The sequence below is a fragment of the Myxine glutinosa genome, chromosome 6 (genome assembly GCF_964187855.1).
Source record: "Myxine glutinosa chromosome 6, kmMyxGlut1.1, whole genome shotgun sequence".
Taxonomy (NCBI): domain Eukaryota; kingdom Metazoa; phylum Chordata; class Myxini; order Myxiniformes; family Myxinidae; genus Myxine; species Myxine glutinosa.
The window spans coordinates 129,314,363-129,335,116 of NC_136266.1; the positions used below are offsets into that span (position 1 = coordinate 129,314,363).

The window sequence follows — 20,754 nt, forward strand, 5'->3', positions numbered from 1 at the left end:
CTTGGGGAACTCCAGCCTGAACAGGAAGGGGAGATGAGAGAAACCCATTCAGGGCCACACGTTGACTATGACTGGAGAGGAAGTCCGCAAGCCATGTGTGGAGATTTCCATGGATACCATAGGAGGAGAGTTTGGTGAGCAGAGCGGGGTGCCAGACCGTATTGAAGGCACGTGATATGACAAGGGAGACAGCTCTAATTTCCTGTTTGGCATCGAGGACCTCCATCCATTGTTGGGAGAGTAGAAGCTGCATGTCCAGAGTAGTGACTTGCTCCGATTCCAAAGTAATGACATGAAATGAGGCCGAGGGGGGAAAAGGAAAGATTTTGTCAACTGCGATGATGGATTCCATGACCTAGCTGATGATTGGAAGTAAGCCGATAGGTCCGTAGCTAAGGAGATCAGTTTTTGCACCTTTTATGCAATGCAGCGATGGCTGATTTCCAAGTAGATGGAAGGTGACCTATGGCAAATGATATGGCGAAAAGAGCAGAAAGAGGATGTGCAAGAGCAGCAGAGCAGGTTTTAGGACAAGTGAGCTGATGTCGTCCGGTTGAGTTGCAGAATTAGTCAAAGGTTGCCAGAAACTTCCCTCTTTCTCAAGTGCAAAAGACAGATTTCAGGAGCAGTTCGGTGGTGCAACTGGGTAGGGGAGGAGGGGGTATAGAGAGCAAAGAGGTTGTGGACACAAGATATGGAAGGAAGCAAACACAGAAATTAGGCATCCGGCCTTCTCACAAGCATAGTCGGTTGTGGTGCCTTTGTTTTTTTCTTTTTTTGTATACTGAATCGAGGCTCGTGAAAGAGCTGACAACCGCGAGGGAAAGACAGTACAGGGGGACCGCGAGGGAAAGACAGCACAGGGGGACCGCGAGGGAAAGACAGTACAGGGAGACCACGAGGGAAAGACAGCACAGGGGGACCATGAGGGAAAGACAGCACACGGGGACCGCGAGGGAAAGACAGCACAGGGGGACCACGAGGGAAAGATAGTACAGGGGGACCGCGAGGGAAAGACAGCACAGGGGGACCACGAGGGAAAGTCAGTACAGGGGGACCACGAGGGAAAGACAGTACAGGGGGACCGCGAGGGAAAGACAGCACACGGGGACCGTGAGGGAAAGGCAGTACAGGGGGACCACAAGGGAAAGACAGTACAGGGGGGACCGCGAGGGAAAGACAGTACAGGGGGGACCGCGAGGGAAAGACAGTACAGGGGGACCACGAGGGAAAGACAGTACAGGGGGACCACGAGGGAAAGACAGTACAGGGGGACCGCGAGGGAAAGACAGCACAGGGGGACCGCGAGGGAAAGACAGCACAGGGGGACCGTGAGGGAAAGACAGCACAGGGGGACCGCGAGGGAAAGACAGCACAGGGGGACCACGAGGGAAAGACAGCACATGGGGACCGCGAGGGAAAGACAGCACAGAGGGACCGCGAGGGAAAGATAGTACAGGGGGACCGCGAGGGAAAGACAGCACAGGGGGACCGCGAGGGAAAGACAGCACAGGGGGACCGCGAGGGAAAGACAGTACAGCTTTAACAGACAGACAGTTTTAAAGCTAATGTTATGTCAAGTTTCGAAACTAGTGCTTCCTCCGGTGACTATTGCTGTTGTGCCCTGTCTTCTCCCCTGTGTGAAAGAGTTTGTGTGTATTTAAACATGATGGACGAAAAACCTTAGAACACACAGAACACTTGTACGTCTTCTACCCCGTGTGAATGAGTGTGTGTTTTTAAGGTTGATGAATGACGAAAAACCTTAGAACACACAGAACACTTGTACGGCTTCTCCCCTGTGTGAATGAGTTTGTGAGTATTTAAACATAACTGACGAAAAACCTGAGAACACACAGAACACTTGTACGTCTTCTACCCCGTGTGAATGCGTTTGTGTCTATTTAAATTTGATAATTGGCGAAAATCTTCAGAACACACAGAACACTTGTAAGGTCTGTCCCCCATGTGAACTAGTCTGTGTTTATTTAAGCTTGATGGATGACGAAAAACCTTAGAACACACAGAACACCTGTAAGGTCTGTCCCCCATGTGAACTAGTCTGTGTTTATTTAAGTTTGATGACTGACGAAAAACCTTAGAACACACAGAACACTTGTACGGCTTCTCCCCTGTGTGAATGCGTTTGTGTCTATTTAAATTTGATAGTTGGCGAAAATCTTCAGAACACACAGAACACTTGAACGACTTCCCCCGTTGGTTGTTATCTTCATTTACGGGTTTCAGCAGGTGCAACATGGTCCTCCCACAACTTGAAGTGAGAGAAGGGATGGAGGGGGAGCATAATCCACAGATGGACTCAGCAAGGTGCCACCTCGTTTTCGAGGATGGAGATCAATTTTTGGCTAATTTTCCTGAAAGGCAATTCAGAAAGAAACAAAGTCTGCGTGCTGTGGATGTATGGCATGGGGAGAATGTTACTTTATGTTTTAGCCACAACCAGTTGAAATGAACACAACTTCAATACAACTGATCTGGAACACCTACAGCCCACAGTACATATATCAAAATATAAAAAGATGAAATGCTGAAAGTATACCTATATCATGAGACCTCACGTAACTCACTTTCTGAAAATTTTGCACGTCCTGCTTCAGTCATGTGGCTCTTTACAGCCGTTTCAAATACTCAACAGTCTTTCTTTATCTGCAGCCAACCGCAGTTTGGAATCGCCTCTATCCAGCTATTGATCCTGGAAATTTCATTTCCTCATTGTTAGGAAAATAGCTTTGGTTATTCTAATCCAATGACCACCAGACAAACTATTTTTGAGTGTGTACCACTGCTAACATTTCATGTCCAATGGCTGCACCCACTACCTCATGTGTACAAGTTGGCCAATTCTCCAGGAATTACTACCTTGCTTTCATTGATTATTCAGAAAAAGACAAGGTAACATAATTCTTGCAAGAAAATCTACAACATTCTCAGCTGGGATTACATCCCCTTAATTCTCCAAGGGGATCTGAGTAAAACCGTTTTTGTTTTTTTTACACTGCAGGAGAATGTCAGTTTGGTACATTTGAAGAAGTAAAAAAAAAGTTTCAATATATTTTTTTGTAATCATGCATTTTAGAGCCAGTCATTATCCATTTTAGACGAGACGGTTTTATGGAAAAAGGCCATGTATAAGCTTCTGGGGGGGTGGGGAGAGTGAGGGGTGAGGAAGGGAGTGGGGGGAGTGGAAGGGGGAAGGGAGGGAAAGGTGAGGAGAGAGGGCGGGGAGCGATATACGACATATACATCTTTTGGGGGGTGGGAGGAGTGGGGGGGGGGGGGGTTGAGGTGGTGGCTTTGACAGGCCCCTCCGTTTTGGGGAAGGGAGGAATGGAAGTAGGAAAAATTTCCCTGTGCAAAGGGTGCTTTAACCTCAGTGTTGCCCAGGTAAAAAAGGAAATTGTAATACCCTCTGCCATCATCACCAGGTGGGGCTACATTCCCTATATAAATGGGCTACAAATTCCCATTTATATAGGGAATTTACGCCCCTCTCCCAGTCCCCCACACCTCCGCATAAGACCATGGCCACATAGCCTATGTTACCCCCCCCCCCCCCCCCCCAGACAAAGTTGTATTGTATTTGTACCCCGAGTAAAGTACATAAGCATTTATAGCTGGAGTTGCCCAAGCAAAAAAGAAACATTCACATCTATCTATAATTCCAGTAATCTCTGTGTGTATGTATGTCTGTATGTCTGTGACCGCTGTTTCTCGACAACCACGGGTCCGATATACTTTAAACTTGCCAGGTATATTGCTGGGGACCCGAGGATGTGCCTTTTCAAGGTTTCATATTAATCGGACAAGTAGTTACCGAGCTATGTCCAAAAAACGATTCAACCAATCAGAGAGCAGCGAGCTATCACGTGTGCCGAACGTGCCGAACAGACTCTGCCTCGGACGGCACATTTGAGAGCGTATTCATTTATTTCACGTTGGCAAACTATGTTGGCGGTATGTTGGCGTTAAACTATGTTTTAAAACTAATTAAAACTAATTTGCGATTCTTTCGCTTTCCTGCGCGTTTGTGCACGCTATGGCGATTTCTTTACCAAACTCCGCAAGCCGTTCGCTTTGGACCAAACCATTTCATGTAAATAGAGGGGGGGGGGATTGTCACCGTACTCGCAAGCCGTTCGCTTTGGACCAAACCATTTCATGTAAATAGAGGGGGGGATTGTCACCGTACTCGCAAGCCGTTCGCTTTGGACCAAACCATTTCATGTAAATAGAGGGGGGGGGGGGATATAATTTTAGATATATATATAGTACGGGCATGCCCTAGTCTATCTATAATTCCAGTAATCTCTGTGTGTTTGTTTGTCTGTGACCGCTGTTTCTCGACAACCACGGGTCCGATATACTTTAAACTTGCCAGGTATATTGCTGGGGACCTGAGGATGTGCCTTTTCAAGGTTTCATATTAATCGGACAAGTAGTTACCGAGCTATGTCCAAAAAACGATTCAACCAATCAGAGAGCAGCGAGCTATCACGTGTGCCGAACGTGCCGAACAGACTCTGCCTCGGACGGCACATTTGAGAGCGTATTCATTTATTTCACGTTGGCAAACTATGTTGGCGTTAAACTATGTTTTAAAACTAATTAAAACTAATTTGCGATTCTTTCGCTTTCCTGCGCGTTTGTGCACGCTATGGCGATTTCTTTACCAAACTCCGCAAGCCGTTCGCTTTGGACCAAACCATTTCATGTAAATAGAGGGGGGGGGATTGTCACCGTACTCGCAAGCCGTTCGCTTTGGACCAAACCATTTCATGTAAATAGAGGGGGGGGGGGGGATTGTCACCGTACTCGCAAGCCGTTCGCTTTGGACCAAACCATTTCATGTAAATAGAGGGGGGGGATTGTCACCGTACTCGCAAACCGTTCGCTTTGGCTTTGCGAATGGACCAAACCATTTCATGTAAATAGAGGGGGGGGGGATTGTCACCGTACTCGCAAGCCGTTCGCTTTGGCTTTGCGAAGGGACCAAACCATTTCATGTAAATAGAGGGGGGGGGGGGGGATATAATTTTAGATATATATATAGTACGGGCATGCCCTAGTATTTGAAATGAGGGCAAATACGAGTATAATGGAAAAGCAATTACATCCAAATCAGAATCCATCACAAATGTCAAATCATCATTTTACCTTTTCGTTTAATATATGCTGGTGAATGTAGCGTAGATCATGTTTCTGAGTTAAGTATGATGACGTTCAGGAAGAAGAAGCCACCTTACCACCAACTTCGACCGCTTCCGGTATTGTTTGATCATTTGTGGTCAAATGTCTGGTAATTGTTTTGTATTTGTTTATGTGAATGTGTACTTGTATATAACTGTCATTAACCAAAAAGGTTTTGACTATATGTGCACAATAGTGATTTTTTTTTAATTCCAAAAAAACTAACTTTTATTTTTCATTTTTTTTGTTTCTTTTTTTAGCCTTAAACACTCCCAGGCACTCACTGATGAACCTCTGAAAGTTTGATGAAGATCTGTTCAGCCATCTGAGGAAAATGGCGATAGACAAACGGCTCTCTCATATCTTCTTCTTCTTCTTCTTCTCTTATATATTATTATTATTATTTATTTATTATATATTTAAAAGAAAGTTTTTGTTTGTTTGTCTGCACGCGCTAATCTCCTGAATGGTGAAAGATAGGAGGAAACCTCAAACAAAAAATGTCGGGACGGGTCTTGGGAAGGTTATAGGCTAGGTGGTGAGGCCAGTCGAGGCCGCCTCGCCCGGGCTGGGCCCATTTCGCAATTAAAAGCTGAGCTGAATTACAATAGTCAATCTTCTATGGCCGCGAGTAAAAGCTGAATTATAGTAGTAAATGAACGAAATGCGGCCGCGGCCGGATAGTCAAACTCCACTGCTTCGCAAGGCCGCGTTTTATTCCTTTTTTAGTACAGAAGATTAAATTCATTCAAAAAGAACCCGGGCAACGCCGGGTGCATTCAGCTAGTCGTAGATAAATAAGAAAAACATTAAACTTCCATCCGATGCAGGCACATGTCATGATTGCAACCCTAGTTTGGTAACGATTACAAATATGCAATAATACTTGGCAGATCTCAGATCAACGCTGATTCATCCAAGCGAACTACCTTAAAAGTGATCATTGTGAGTGGTTTCATCAGCCATTGTTTTTTTGTTTTTTCTTGTTTTTTTGTATACAGAATCGAGGCTCGTGAAAGAGCTAACATTTATTTCACAAACAAATCAAACAGACAAACAAAATATATAAAAGGAGGGAGCGGTAGACAAGATGGGGAGAGAAGGGGAAGCACACAAACACAACATTTGAGAGCAGGGACATCGGGAGATGTGTGGGAGGGAGAGGGCTTGGGGGGAGGAGGCGTGAGAAGGGGAGGGGGAGAAGTATAAAACACAAGGACACCAAGGACTTCCAGGACAGAAGTTGGTATTTCAAAAATTATTTAATTAATTTGGATTGTTAATTCGATTTTTAATTGGATTATATCTGAATCACTTTCATGATATCACTATCTGGCTTGTTCATTCGCCCCAGAAGCAGATTCTGCAGGACTCCTAAATAAAATTGGACACACATCCAGAAAACTAAAATGTATTTAAAGGCTATTATTTGCGCCTGTGTGTGAGCGGCAGCTGCACGTACCGTAATCACTGTTCTCCATGACGACGATGAAACATGTGGGATGACAAGAAAAAGAAAAACAATGAACGTTTATGGTGAGCTGTGTGACATTGGTTCAAAATAACTAATGTAATGGTGTAAAATGACTAATATCAGCACAACCGTTGAAGACAATAATCCGATTTGCCAGCATAAAAGTGGCCCCCAAAGGACGGCTCGCCACAGCTGAGAAACTTCCCACTTTGTTCCAAATTATCTTTGACGTTTGAACAATGAAGAAATAGTGTTAGTACAACAAAGTGAGTGCTTAAATCAAGTCAAGATGTAACCCACATGAGATGACCTCAAAAATACATCCCAAATGGACACAAACCAATGGCTCGAATTTTGTCTAAGGCATCATGCATTTGGTTGGTTACAACCATCTCCTGATCTCAATTATATGGCCTCCAAAAAGGCCAGCAATGTAATTATCATGATCACATACACAATATGATAGGATGGTGCCGAGGTAGCGCCATTACCTGAGAGCTGTCAAATCTCGGTTTGATTCCCAACCCGACAAGAAACTATACGATTGCCTCATTGTAGGTGATGTTGCATCACAAAGTGCACCATCAATCAGATGGATGTTAACCTGAGCGTTCCGTCTGATAGCATTAGTTGGTGGATGTTAAACACCTGACGGTGTCCTTCATGAAAAGTAGGCAAGTTATCACTGAAACCTTGAACAAATTAATTATTAATTCGACCCAAATTGGCATCAGCCGAACGTCAGGCCTGTCCATCCGATTCCTGCAAGACTTTGGCCAAACTTTCCACTCAGCCACCAATCCAGGGCCTCGGTACCACTGAAATAGTTCCTTGGAAAGTAAAATAGTTGCAATTGCCTTGCTCGCAGTGTCCAGGGCAAAACATTTTAATTTTGGCCAGAATCCCAATGATAACTCGTTTATTCTTCATCAAAAGACGGCATCGAAACTTTAACGTCCACCAGCTAAAGCTAACAGCCGGGTCCCCAGCTTAATGTCCTGATCGATGGATGACACACTCATTGATGCAACACCTTGCCTGCAAAACAAGTGTTTTTCAGATGTTTTGGGATGGCCATAGAGTTTGATGTACGGCATCTAAAAGACAGCGATTTGAAATATTTGATATTGGCAACTGCATATTTTGCTCCATGCCGTTCACTGCGAAGTCTTCTGGAGTTTCACCAGACCTGACAAAAATCCAGTCACTAATCACTGCTTGCTCTGAATGACAGGATGAAGTAGGGAAGGAAATTTTGGAGAAGCAATTGTAAATTCTGAACGGCGAAGTTATTTCTAGTACCATCGAAACTGCAGATCTATATACACCAGGGCCCGGTTGCTAGAAGCTATCGAGTGGATAAGTTTAATTCACCATATATGTGATTTATCCACAGGATAGGCGTATCCGGGCTTCTAGGAACCGGGCCCTGTTCATCAAATCTTCAATGAATTGCATGGCAAAAGCATCAGGACCTTGATGAAATCCTAAGCACAAGTGGTGACGGGGTTGGTACATGCTTCACAAGATATCAAATGGCCATCTCCACTTTTGACTGGAAAAGGAACTGTTTCTTGTGTGGGTCACTATGTACTCCCAAGAAGACGAACACATGGACAATGGTACAATCTGCCATCAGCAGTAAAATGTACACAAAGGTTATTGAAGCAGCTAAAAGTTGTAGCGACCAAGAGATGGTGACCAGGTTCAGTGGTATGCTCAAGGGGACTTTGTTGTGATCGAAGCTCGCTATCATTGGTCTAAAAAGTGCTTTTTGAAGTATACAAGAGAACAACTTACACCGACACAAAATAAAGAATCCGAAGGGGACAGTTAGGCGAAAGGGGCAGTAAAGCAGCTAATTGAGGAGTTCAAACCATCCATTTGAGATGTCAATGAAATTTTCTTCTCATCACACAGAAATGACAGTTTCAAGAATTGATAACAGGGAGAGGCATGGAGAATCATGAAAGCTATCAGACCAAGAGATTCATGAAACGGCTTGCCAGTGAATGGCCAGCTATCGTTTTATCCCCCCACGAGGAATGTCGGACCTTGTTTGCTCGGTACCATTATTGTTGGGGAGGCCTTGCCCTGACAGTGAGCCAGACCCCATGTGTAGTTTTGAGAGTTATAGAGGAATGAGTTCTAAATGGCCCACTTTATTGACAATGGCATAAATATTTATCGAAAACATTTTTGTCTAAAATATTTATCAAACATAAATATTTTGCAAATACCGTTGTTGCATTTCCTTGGTGCAGAAAACTGTGGGTTAGACACCAAAATCATCTATCTACATGCTATATTAAGTGACCAAGTCTCGTCATAAGTCGTCCACAACTTTTTGAAATATCTTGCTATACATCGTTTTTGGCTCTATCACTCAATGGTGAAGAATCACTTACAAAAATTAAATAATTCTCTGATCCGGATCCGTATTCAGATCTTCACCAAAATCGAATTGATTCGTCCTCGTCACACAACCTGTCCACCAGGTTTCATGCGAATCCCTCCACAACTTTGAGATATCGTGCTATGTATCAGTTTTAACCATATCACTCAATGGTGAAGAATCACTAAAAAAAAAATCCAATCCGGATCTGGATCCAGATTTTCACCAAAATCTAATACCCAACCTCTCCATCAAATTTCGGCCGAAGCCATCCACAACTTTTTGAGATATCTCGTTCAAAGACAGACAAACAAGAAAGCAAGAAAGACATTATACAGAGCACGATACTTGAAAAATCCACCACCCTCCTCTGCCAAAAAAGTTGTCATGGATACATCAAATTGTCCATTTCATCAACATTAAAATTTATGATCTTAATCAAAGCTTGGGTCAATCGGATGAAAATTGACGATTTTATAAATATGACATGGAGTTGACCTTTGACCTTTTGACCTCAAAAATAGTTGGCGTCTCAATTCATCGATTCAATATGCAAATGCTGTTCAACTTTCAAGTCAATCAGATGAAAAATGACGATTTTAGAAATTCGACCTCAAGATTACTTTTAACCTTTGACCTCAAAATCAATAGGCTTCTCAGTTGTGACTACCTCTATACCTTGTTAAAGTTTCATGACGATCGGTTTAGAATTGTGACCTGTAGACGAGTGACAAAGAAACAGATAAACCATCAGACAGAATAACAAAGTCGACTGACGAATATACTTGAAAAATCTCCGATTTTGCAAGTAACAAACACACAGGGGTGAAAACATAATCTTCACCCACCTTTTGTGGCTGAGGGAATAAAGGTTTAAAGAGGCTCAAAGGCATACAAATAAATTAATTCAGGGTTTTACCTCCGTTTTACCCAGTATCTATTAAATCACCCTGTCTAACACATTACATTACCTTATAATGTCCTTAAAAACAGTAAGTTTCCTGTTTGGAATGATTTTCAATTTTGTTTGACTGCTAGGCAGGCCGAGAGTTAAAAAAAAGAAAAAAAAAGAAAAAAAAAAAAAAAAGCAATAACAAACTAGAACTGCCACTTTATAACTGCTGGCAGTGATGACCGGTTTACTCTGCCTTCCCGCTTTCATACAACCCCACTTTTGATACAACCCAACTTTCATTGGGCATGCTTTGACACAACCCCCTTGGATACAACCCCGACACACACACACACACAGATCCCCCCACACACACACACACCCTCCCCTCCACAAACCCACACATAATCACCCCCCCCCCACACACACACACATTGCCCCCCACACACACACATTGCCCCCCCCCCCCACACGCGCACACACACACACACACACACACACACACACACACACACACACACACACACACACACACACACACACACACACACACACACACACACAGTTTACAACAACCCCGCTTCCACATTATTTATTTATTTTCTCCATCAATTTATCACGAGATGATCAAAAAAATTCATCCTGATCGGATGAAGTTTTGTACTTGTCGAATTATGACGTCATAATGGAGGCACATATGACACAATTCACAAGGCTTATTCTCCATGGATAGTTCTTTACAATGAGATGTCTCAATCTTTTCTACTCAGTGCTTTTGGAGATATGGAGATGTAAAAATTTTCGGTTTTCCCAAGATGGCGGCCGTACCATGTGACGTCATAATTATCCTCAAAAGATTCTTCATGCCCAGGCACCTCTGGTGAAAATTTCATGTCAATCCGTGCAATGACTGCAGAGAAAGCGATTTTAAAAAGAAAATAAACCTGAAAATTGCAGAGCCAGAATTATTTATTTGGTCTGAGAAGCCAATGCAAGGTTTCTTCTTCCTCAGCCATTCACAACTCTGTGTCAAATGCGATCGAGTTTAAAAAAGTCAGAATTTGGCCAAATCTGTTTTAGTCGTTTGTTAATATACCTCAGCTATTGACAAATCTTAAATTAGAATTTTATTTGAGGTTAAAATTACCGCGTGAGATCGTGTCCAACGATGCCTTCAGTCTGTACATGTGATAAATTAATTAATCGTCCACAATCGAAGACTTCCTTCTTCACGCTATAACAACGTCTAGCTTCCAGACCGTACATCCAATCATCTTGAAATTTTGCACACTTGTTCCTCTTCATGACTTCTACTTCAGTATGAAGTTTTACGTCTATCAATGAAGCGGTTCAAGAGAAATAAATGTTTTTATTATTTGCGTTTAATTAACAATATCTGCCAAACCACGAGACCTATTGCAAATTCCAAAAGGATGTTATAGTAGACTGATATGCTGAACACATCTGTGACGTTTCCCCTCGATTGGATCAAAAATGAGGGAGGAGCTAGGTTTTAAAGGTTTATGCTTAAAAACGTCATAACTCTGAAACCATGTGATGCATGACGTCATGCTCGCTGACTTTTTTTGTTCGTCATGGGTATGCGATTCTGCCTGCAAAGTTTGGCCTCGATCTGTTCAGGAGTTTTGGAGAAAATTGGATTTTAGTGTTTTTGCCTCAAAACAATATGGCGGCCGAACCACGTGACCTGTGACGTCATAATTACCATTAAAATATTCCACAGACCGAGTCCCTCCTATGGTGAAAATTTTCTCTCAATCGGTCCAATTATATTGCAGAGAAAATGGTTTTTAAAGGAAATTACTCATTAAAATGGCAGTAGAATGGCATTAAAATGGCCTGGTAAGAAAAATGTTGCGTTTCTTCTTCTTTCAACAATAAAGACTTCTAGCTTCGGGACCGTACAACCAATCATGTTGAAACTTTACACACTTGTTCCGCTTGATGAGAGCTACATTGCATTAAAATTCAAGTCGATCAATGCAGTGGTCAAGAGTTAGATGCTTTTTAGGATTTTCCTTCAATTATTTATTTGGTGCCACACCATGTGACTTATCAAAATGTCTCAAGTATGATTGAAACCTCCCTGCATGGGGAACATTTGTGTAAAGTTTCCACTCGATATCTTCACAAATTATGGAGAAGATAGCATTTTTAGTTTATGCTTAAAAACGCCATAACTCTGAAACCATGTGACGCATGACATCATGATTGCTGAACTTTTTGTTCGTCATGGGTATGCGATTATGCATGCCAAGTTTGGGCTCGATCTGTTCAGCCGTTGCGGATAAAAAGGGGTTTTCGTGTTTTTCACGAAAAACAATATGGCGGCCGAACCATGTGACGTAAGACTTGGAAATTTTTTGCATTCTGAGTTTTTTTAAACTAAGGATCTGGGAAAAAAAATATCATTTTCGTGGAGGCAAAGATGTGTTTAACGAATTCTAATGTCTTAACGTTAGCATTTTTAAGATACTAAATAAACATGTTTTTTGTTCCCATTGCAGAGTTCTTTAGAATGAGCCATTACTCAAATTTTTCCATTGAGCCGTTTGAGATATTGAGGGGCAAAGTTGAAGGTGCTTTACAAGATGGCGCACATACCACGTGACCTATGACGTCATAATTAGCATTAAAAAAATTATACGAGCCTAGCCAATCATTTGATGAAACTTTCCTGTCAATCCGACCAGCGGTTGCTGAGAAACTTAATTATGAAGTTTTCGGAGGTGCAAAATAGGGTGGAAGAATAATAAGAAAAACTTTGGGAATAATAGGTTACTCTCCATTTCATGGAGTAAACCTAACTAGAGCAATGCAACTGTGTCGCCAATATGCCTCCACATAGTCCCACAACGGGTAGATGCTCTCGTTCACTGTCCTAAAAAATAAACAATTTGATTGAAATCCCTTCAGCTGTTTCCAAGTAACACATTTTCAGCAGCCATCGCAGGTTTCACATTGGTTGGTGATGTGGTTTCAGAGAAAGGATTTTTTTTTAATATCAGCTTTCAAGCTAATGTGGCTGCCATACCACGTGACATATGACCTTATAAAATGTACACTCTGCATATGCATGGGTAGGGGATCACGTTTGTGAAGTGTCATGTTGATCGGATAAGGTTCGTTTTTCTATTCAAGATGGATGCCAAACCACGTGACCTACGACATCATAATTTTCAAACTATATGCAACAGTGGTGTTAGATTATATTCGTAAAATTTCACATCGATAGGGTAAGCGGTTTCAGAGACATAATTATTTAATATTTTCCTTCAATCCATTATGGCTGCCACACCATGTGACCACCATGTTTTCATGATAATCTTTTAATCGCCATGCCAAATCAATGACACAAATTTTCGAGTCATTCGATTTGGTGGTTTGGGAAAAGAGGTTTTTTTAAGGTTCTCGGTTAAATCCAATATGGCTGCCAAACCACGTGACCTATGATGTCATAAATTTAATATTTCAATAGAAATGGGTCATAGATCATGTGCATGCAATTTCAGATTTTTAGGATAAGGAATTTGATGAAAACATGTTTGGTTGGTATACCACTTCACCTATGATGTCATCATTATCATGATTTTGTTCCCCATTGGGAGTACTTGACAATGTGCCAAGTTAAAAAAAAGTTCCATTCAGCGATTTCCGAGAAAGAATTTTTTAATTTGCAAAATGGCTGCCATACCACGTGACCTATGACGTCACAATTATAAAAACATTCTGCATGGGTGTCACTCCTACCCTGAAAGTTTCATCTCAATTGGACATGTGGTTGCTGAGAAAAACGAGGTTTAGCCTGTATGGATGGACGGACGTACGGACGGACAACCCGAAAACATAATGCCTCCGGCCACCTTCGGGGGCAGAGGCATATAATTGCACCAGTGTCTGAAGGAAGGGCTTCAGTTTAGCATTTTTAATATGAAATCGGCAAAGCCTAGAAACGAACGAAACCCTTTAGAATTAAACATGGTGGATTAGAAAGATTATTCTTCGTAATTTTTGACACGGCCAAATATTGAAGCGGCTTCACAACTTTAATAAATAATAAAATTAAAAAATTAAAAAATCGCACTCCTCTTTGCGTATGTGTCATCAGGACAAATTCAGAGCCAAGGTACGGTTAAACAGCAGACTTGGCTTCCGATTCATGTTGTGATTAGTGTTCAAAATATAACATTAAAGCGCGGCGTTACGCGCGCTGCTTGCGAGCAAGGAGGAAGCGGACAAGCGGTAACTTATAAGCGTCTTTATTTCAGGAGCTCACTGTAACACTGGCGCGCTCCGGGCTGCGCGCCCGGTGTATATCATGAGGCCACGCCTACCCCTCGGGCGTGGCCACCGCCCACTTGGTGCGCGGAATGATGTCACCACGCCAGTGGGCTTTTGTGTCCGCCACACGCGCCCCCCCAGAATTCCCGCGCACCTGGAGGGCCAGTTTGCGGGGCAGATGAATGACCCGGCCGAAGCGCCCCCTGGCGATCGGCGGCGTCCGGGGTGCAGGGATGCCAGGTGGGATGCCCCTGGCTGCCCCTGGGATGGGTGCAGGACCGGGGGGCGGCGTGGCTGGGCGGTGCCGGGGGTCCGCCCGCAGGGGGGCGGCCCCGACGTGGGGGTCGGGCCACTGGCGGTGGATGGTCCACGTCGAGGTGGGCCGGCTTGAGGCGGTCTACTGAAACGCGGTCAGGAGTACCGCCGATGTCCAGGGTGAAGTGCTTCGCCCCGGTCTCCAGCACGCGGAAAGGCCCGTCGTACGGGGGCCGCAGTGGTGTCCGGTGGGCATCGTGGCGGACGAATACGTACTCCGCCGTGCGAAGCTCCGGGGCGACGTGCGTCGGTGGGTGCCCGTGGCATGCCGTTGGCACCGGGGCGAACCTCTGGGCGGTCTCTTGCAGAGCGGAGCGCTGCTGTGCCGCGGACCATGGTGCCGTGGAGTCGGGGAGGAACTCGCCCGGCACCCGCAGCGGTTGCCCGAAGACCAACTCCGCCGCGGATGCGCGCAGGTCCTCCTTGGGCGCCGTCCGGAGGCCCAGCAGGACCCAGGGGAGCCTGTCGACCCAACCGCCGTCGCGGAGGGTGGCCCGGAGCGCGGCCTTCAATGAGCGGTGAAATCGCTCACACAGGCCGTTAGCCTGGGGGTGGTAGGCCGTGGTTCGGTGCAGCCGGACCCCGAGCCCCTGCGCGACCGCCCCCCAGAGCTCCGAGGTGAACTGGGGGCCGCGGTCGGACGAGATGTCTGAGGGGGCGCCGAACCGGGCGACCCAGTTGGCGATGAAAGCCTGCGCGACATCGGCCGCCGTTGTCGACGCCAAGGGCACGGCCTCCGGCCACCGGGTGGTGCGGTCCACCATGGTGAGGACATAGGTGAAACCCCGCGAGGGGGGCAGAGGTCCCACCAGGTCCACATGGACGTGGTCAAACAGGCGTTCCGGCACCGTGAACGGGGCCAACGGGGCCTGGGTGTGCCGGTGCACCTTGGCGCGCTGGCACGGGAGGCACGTCCTGGCCCAGCCGCGGACGGCCTTCCGGAGGCCATGCCAGACGAACTTGTCGGCGATCAGCCTTTGGGAGGCCCTCGCGCCCGGGTGGGACAGGCCGTGGATGGCGTCAAACACCTGGCGCTGCCAGCCCGCGGGCACGATGGGGCGAGGACGCCCGAGGGAGACATCGCACAAGAGGGCCGCGCCCGCGCCGTCGAACGGCACCTCGGTGACGCGGAGGCCCGTGACGGCGGTCCGCAAGGCCTGGACGTCGGGGTCAGCGGCCTGGTCCGCTGCCATCCGGGCATAGTCGATGCCGAGGTGGACTGCGTGGGCGACGGCCCGGGAAAGGCAATCCGCCACCGGGTTGTCCTTCCCCGCGACGTGCTGGATGTCCGTCGTGCACTCGGACACGGCCGGGAGGTGACGCTGCTGCCGGGCCGACCACGGCTCGGTGACCTTGCCCATCGCGAAGATCAGCGGCTTGTGGTCGATGAAGGCAGTGAACGCACGGCCCTCGAGCAGATGGCGGAAGTGCCTGACCGCCAAGTGAAGCCCGAGCAACTCGCGGTCGAAGGTACTGTAACGCGTTCGGGCGGGCGAAGCTGCCGGCTAAAGAACGCCAGCGGTTGCCAAGCTCCACGCACCCATTGCTCGTGCACCGCGCCCACCGCGTAGTCCGAGGCATCGGTGGTGAGGGCGATCGGTGCATCGGGCGCTGGGTGCGCGAGCATGGTGGCGTTAGCCAAGGCGAGCTTCGTGCCCGTGAACGCCGTGTCCATCTGCTCGGTCCAGGTAACGTCGCCTTTGCCCGGCTTACCTCGGAGAGCTTCGTGCAGGGGGCGCAGGAGCTGGGCGATACAGGGCAGGAACCGATGGTAAAAGTTCACCATGCCCAGGAACTCCTGCAGCCCTCTGATCGTGCGGGGGCGCGGAAACCCCTTCACCGCCTCCACCTTGGCCGGCAGGGGGACGGCTCCGTGCCTGGTGACACGGTGCCCCAGAAAATCGATTATGGTGGTGCCGAACCAGCACTTTGCGGGGTTCACAATCAGGCCATGCTGGCCCAGGCGTTCGAAGAGCGTGCGGAGGTGGCGTAGGTGCTCTTCGCGGGACGCGCTGGCGACGAGGATATCGTCCAGGTAGACGTAGACAAAATCCAAGTCGCGCAGGACGCTGTCCATCAGTCGCTGGAACGCCTGAGCCGCATTCTTCAGACCGAAGGGCATGCGCAGGAACTCGAAGAGTCCGAATGGCGTGATGACCGCCGTCTTCGGGACGTCCTCCGGAACTGAAGGGGACCTGATGGTAGCCGCGTATGAGGTCCACCTTCGAGAAGAAGGACATGCCCGCCAAACGGGCGGAAAAGTCCTGAATGTGGGGGACGGGGTAGCGGTCGGGAGTCGTGGCATCATTGAGACGGCGATAGTCCCCGCACGGTCGCCATCCCCCGCCGGGCTTCGGCACGATGTGCAGCGGCGACGCCCAAGCGCTCTCTGAGCGCCGAACGATGCCGAGTCGCTCCAGGGTAGCGAACGCCGCTTTTGCCACCGCCAGCTTCGTCGGCTCGAGGCGGCGTGCCCGGGCGTAGACCGGTGGCCCGACGGTGGGGATGTGTTGGGCCACCCCGTGCTTGACGGCCCCCGCCGAGAAGGTGGGCCGCGTGAGGGCCGGGAAGCCGGCGAGGAGGCGGGTGAATGCGTCCGCTGCCGGAAGCGTACAGACCAACGTGGCCGGAACCGAACCATTCGGCAAGCCGCTTGGCAAGCCGCTCGTTGAGCTGTTCGACGAGCTGGGCAACGCACAAGCGAGCGAGCTGAACGTCTCGGCCTGGACAAGACGTCTGCGCTTGACGTCGACCAGGAGCCCATTAGCGCGCAGGAAGTCCGCGCCAAGCAGTGCCATGGGCACGTCGGCGGTGACGAACGTCCATCGGAAAACCTGCCCTCCGAACCGCAGAGAGAGGCAGCGTTTTCCGTACGTACGGATGGGCGTCCCGTTCGCGGCAAGCAGCGCGGGGCCCCCACCCGCGGCGTGCTTGTCTGACGTGCCGGCGGGAACGACACTCACCTGCGCTCCCGTGTCGCACAGGTAACGGCGCCCGGAGAAGGTGTCCGTTATGAACAGCAGGCTGCTCGAACGGCCGGCGCTCATCGCCACTATTGAGCGCCGGCCCGGGCGTTTCCCGACTTGTTGAAGGAGCATGGCGGATGACACTGCTGAGCTTCGTGGCCGAACTTGGCGTGGAACCAGCACCAGGTGGTGGAGCTGGAGGAGCGCGGCTGGCTCCGCCAGGCCGGTGGAGTTGGCGGGTTTCCCCGCGGTGGCGGTTTTCGCCGCGGCGGTGGGCGGGGCGTGGCGGCGGTCACGAGGTGCGTATCAGCATGCTGCGTATGCTGTATAAGCTGATGCTGTGGATCAGCAGCATCAGCAGCATCAGCAGCAGCATCAGCAGCATCAGCAGCATCAGCCACGAGGGCCGTGACGGCCACGCCGACTCTCGCCCGTGTGTCCGAAGCGGCGAAGTACTTGTCCGCCTCGGCTGCCAATGCTCGGGGTTCCGTTAGCCCGGTCCCGGCCAACGCGAGGCGAACCTGCGCTGGAAGTTGGCGACGGAAAAGCGCCCGGAATAGAGAACCGGGGGCTTCGTCGCCCAACAGTGACAGCATATGGTCCATTCGGACCGACGGGCGCGTGTCACCGAGCTCGGGGAGATCCAGGAGGCGGTCGGCCCGTGCGTCGTCCATGAGGCCGAACGTGGCTAGGAGTAGCCGCTTGAGTGCCTCGTACTTGTGGCCGTCCGGTGGGTGGCGAAGGACAGACACAACTCGAGCGGCCGTGCCGGGCCCGAGGGAGGCGACGACGTGGCAATAGCGCGTGTCATCGCCGGTGAGGCGCCGAAGCTGAAATTGGGCTTCGGCCTGGACGAACCAGACTTCGGCCTGAGCCTCCCAAAATTCGGGAAGTTTGATGAAGTTGGCCATGGCAATGGCGTCGCGTGTGGAAGGATCGCTCCGGCAGATCCAACGTCGAGGGGGTCACCAGTAAAGCGCGGCGTTACGCGCGCTGCTTGCGAGCAAGGAGGAAGCGGACAAGCGGTAACTTATAAGCGTCTTTATTTCAGGAGCTCACTGTAACACTGGCGCGCTCCGGGCTGCGCACCCGGTGTATATCATGAGGCCACGCCTACCCCTTGGGCGTGGCCACCGCCCACTTGGTGCGCGGAATGATGTCACCACGCCAGTGGGCTTTTGTGTCCGCCACAACATTCAATTTAAATAAGCTGTTCCTCAAACAAACTGACGATCATAAACCGATCAGATGGACAGACATGTAGTAATTGCTTAACCCCTCTTTTCGCTTCACGTACAGAGTGTAATTACACTATTACAGTACGATGCCATTTACCGAATGCATACCCACTGCCGCCCCCTCCCCACCACCTCTCCCAAATAGATAGTTCCTACTTATTTGCCAATGGAAAAGAAAACATTATTTTTCCTCACCCATAACTTAATTTTGCTTGCCCAGTAAACTCCTATCATTTTTGGAAACAAAAACGTGTTTGTTGGTTCAAACTGTAATCACCATTTCTGAAGAGCCAAAACTTTTTCACATCACTTTGCTACCTCTACCCAACAAACAAAAAGTTATAGATCCTTGTGAGCAATACTACATTATGCAATTAGGTTGCTATTTCAATTTTAAAATATTCATTGCAAAAATAAATGTAGAACACAAGCTCCAAGACCAAACTCAGCTCAACTGTATTCCAACGACAATCTGGTGCTGCTGGAAATGTCTTGGAGTTCTGCTTCATGACAGCTTTAGATATTCACTGAGTCAACCATTGTACATCTCCACATTTAATTAGTTGCTTGTCACAAAAAAAAAAAAAAGAAGCAAGTTGAACCATGCAGCCAGCCGATAAGGTTCAACAGTCCAAAATATATATACTGTACTGTATGTCAGCACTCCAATACCATTTGTCCTTCTACAAACAGAAATACAGACTCTCCTCGAGTTACGACGTAGGCGACTTACGACGACTCGCACTTCCGACCGTCGCAAAAATCTCAGTTGCTCCTTGTGCCTCGTGCTGACAACATCTCTTACACTCCATCGCCGATAAGTGTGTGTATGCCGTACTGCCATCATCATGTCAAGCAAGAGGAAGAGAGCATCCACTGATGGACTGATGCATGGGAGGAAGTGTCTGAACGGTGCATGAGTGGCATATGGAAAAAGCGAATTAACATAACGATGAAGCGTTATGTCAATTCGTTCGAAGGTTTCGACAAGGACGACATGATGGACGAGATTGGTGGAAAAATTGTGAACTTAGCCAGAAGTTTAGAGCTCGAAGTTGATGTGGAAGACGTGGAAGAATTAGTGGAGTTTGTGCCGGAAGAGTTATCTAATAAAGACTGAATTGAATTAGAGGAGCAGCGAGTGGCAGAAGAAGAGCGAAAAAAGGAAGAGGGGAAAAAAAGAAGAGGACAAACCGAAGAAGATGTTCACTGCGAAAGGATTGGCTGAAGCATTCGCCATCTATATATATAAAACACAGTTTGTGTGTGTGTGTGTGTGTGTGTGTGTGTGTGTGTGTGTGTGTGTGTGTGTGTAATGTTACCGATAGACCCCTAAACGGAGAGGCTCACGTACTTGATATTTGGCACAGACATGGCCATTGAGCCTGGGAAGAACATGGCCGACCTAAAAATTTATTTCATAATCTTTTTTTTTTACCATATTTTTACCTCAGCGCATTTCAGCGAGGAATATTATGACCAGAATCTGACCGGTGGCAGAGCAGCGCGCTGATTCGCTCAGAGCGATCACGTGATGTTCCTTGCCGCCATTAACTCAGTTACGCATTCGCACGTATTTCAGAGCGAAAAGCGATTGCGTTTTTTCACATTTCAGCGAGGAACATTGCCATTCACACCACATAGGTTTTGGTAATGTCGGAGTTTACGGGCGTAAACTGGATAGGTGGTTGTAATGTCGGAGTTTACGGGCGTAAACTTGATAGGTGGTTGTAATGTCGGAGTTTACGGGCGTATACTGGATAGGTGGCTGCCTTCAAACCAACTGCCTTGACGAATGCTTTGTCGAGTCTTACAGGTAGAGCAGTACCATGTCTTCCCGTCTGATACATCACCACGAGTAATAAAACCACAATGGACATTACTTCGAGGGCAAATACAATAATTATTGATGAGTCTGCGACATGCACACCACTTAATAATGTCAGGTATTAGAGCCAAAGAAG

At 47.7% G+C, this 20,754-nt stretch overlaps 1 protein-coding gene across 1 annotated transcript in view; it reads right to left on the minus strand.

The window, feature by feature from the left end:
* The window catches only part of LOC137430288 (phosphatidylinositol transfer protein beta isoform), a 53,713-nt gene that overhangs the window by 15,062 nt on the left and 17,897 nt on the right, over positions 1-20,754 (minus strand). Inside the window, exon 5 of the mRNA XM_068121060.2 lies at positions 6,671-6,678. Coding sequence (XP_067977161.1) covers positions 6,671-6,678 — 8 coding nt within the window. The remainder of the gene's footprint in view (positions 1-6,670; positions 6,679-20,754) is intronic.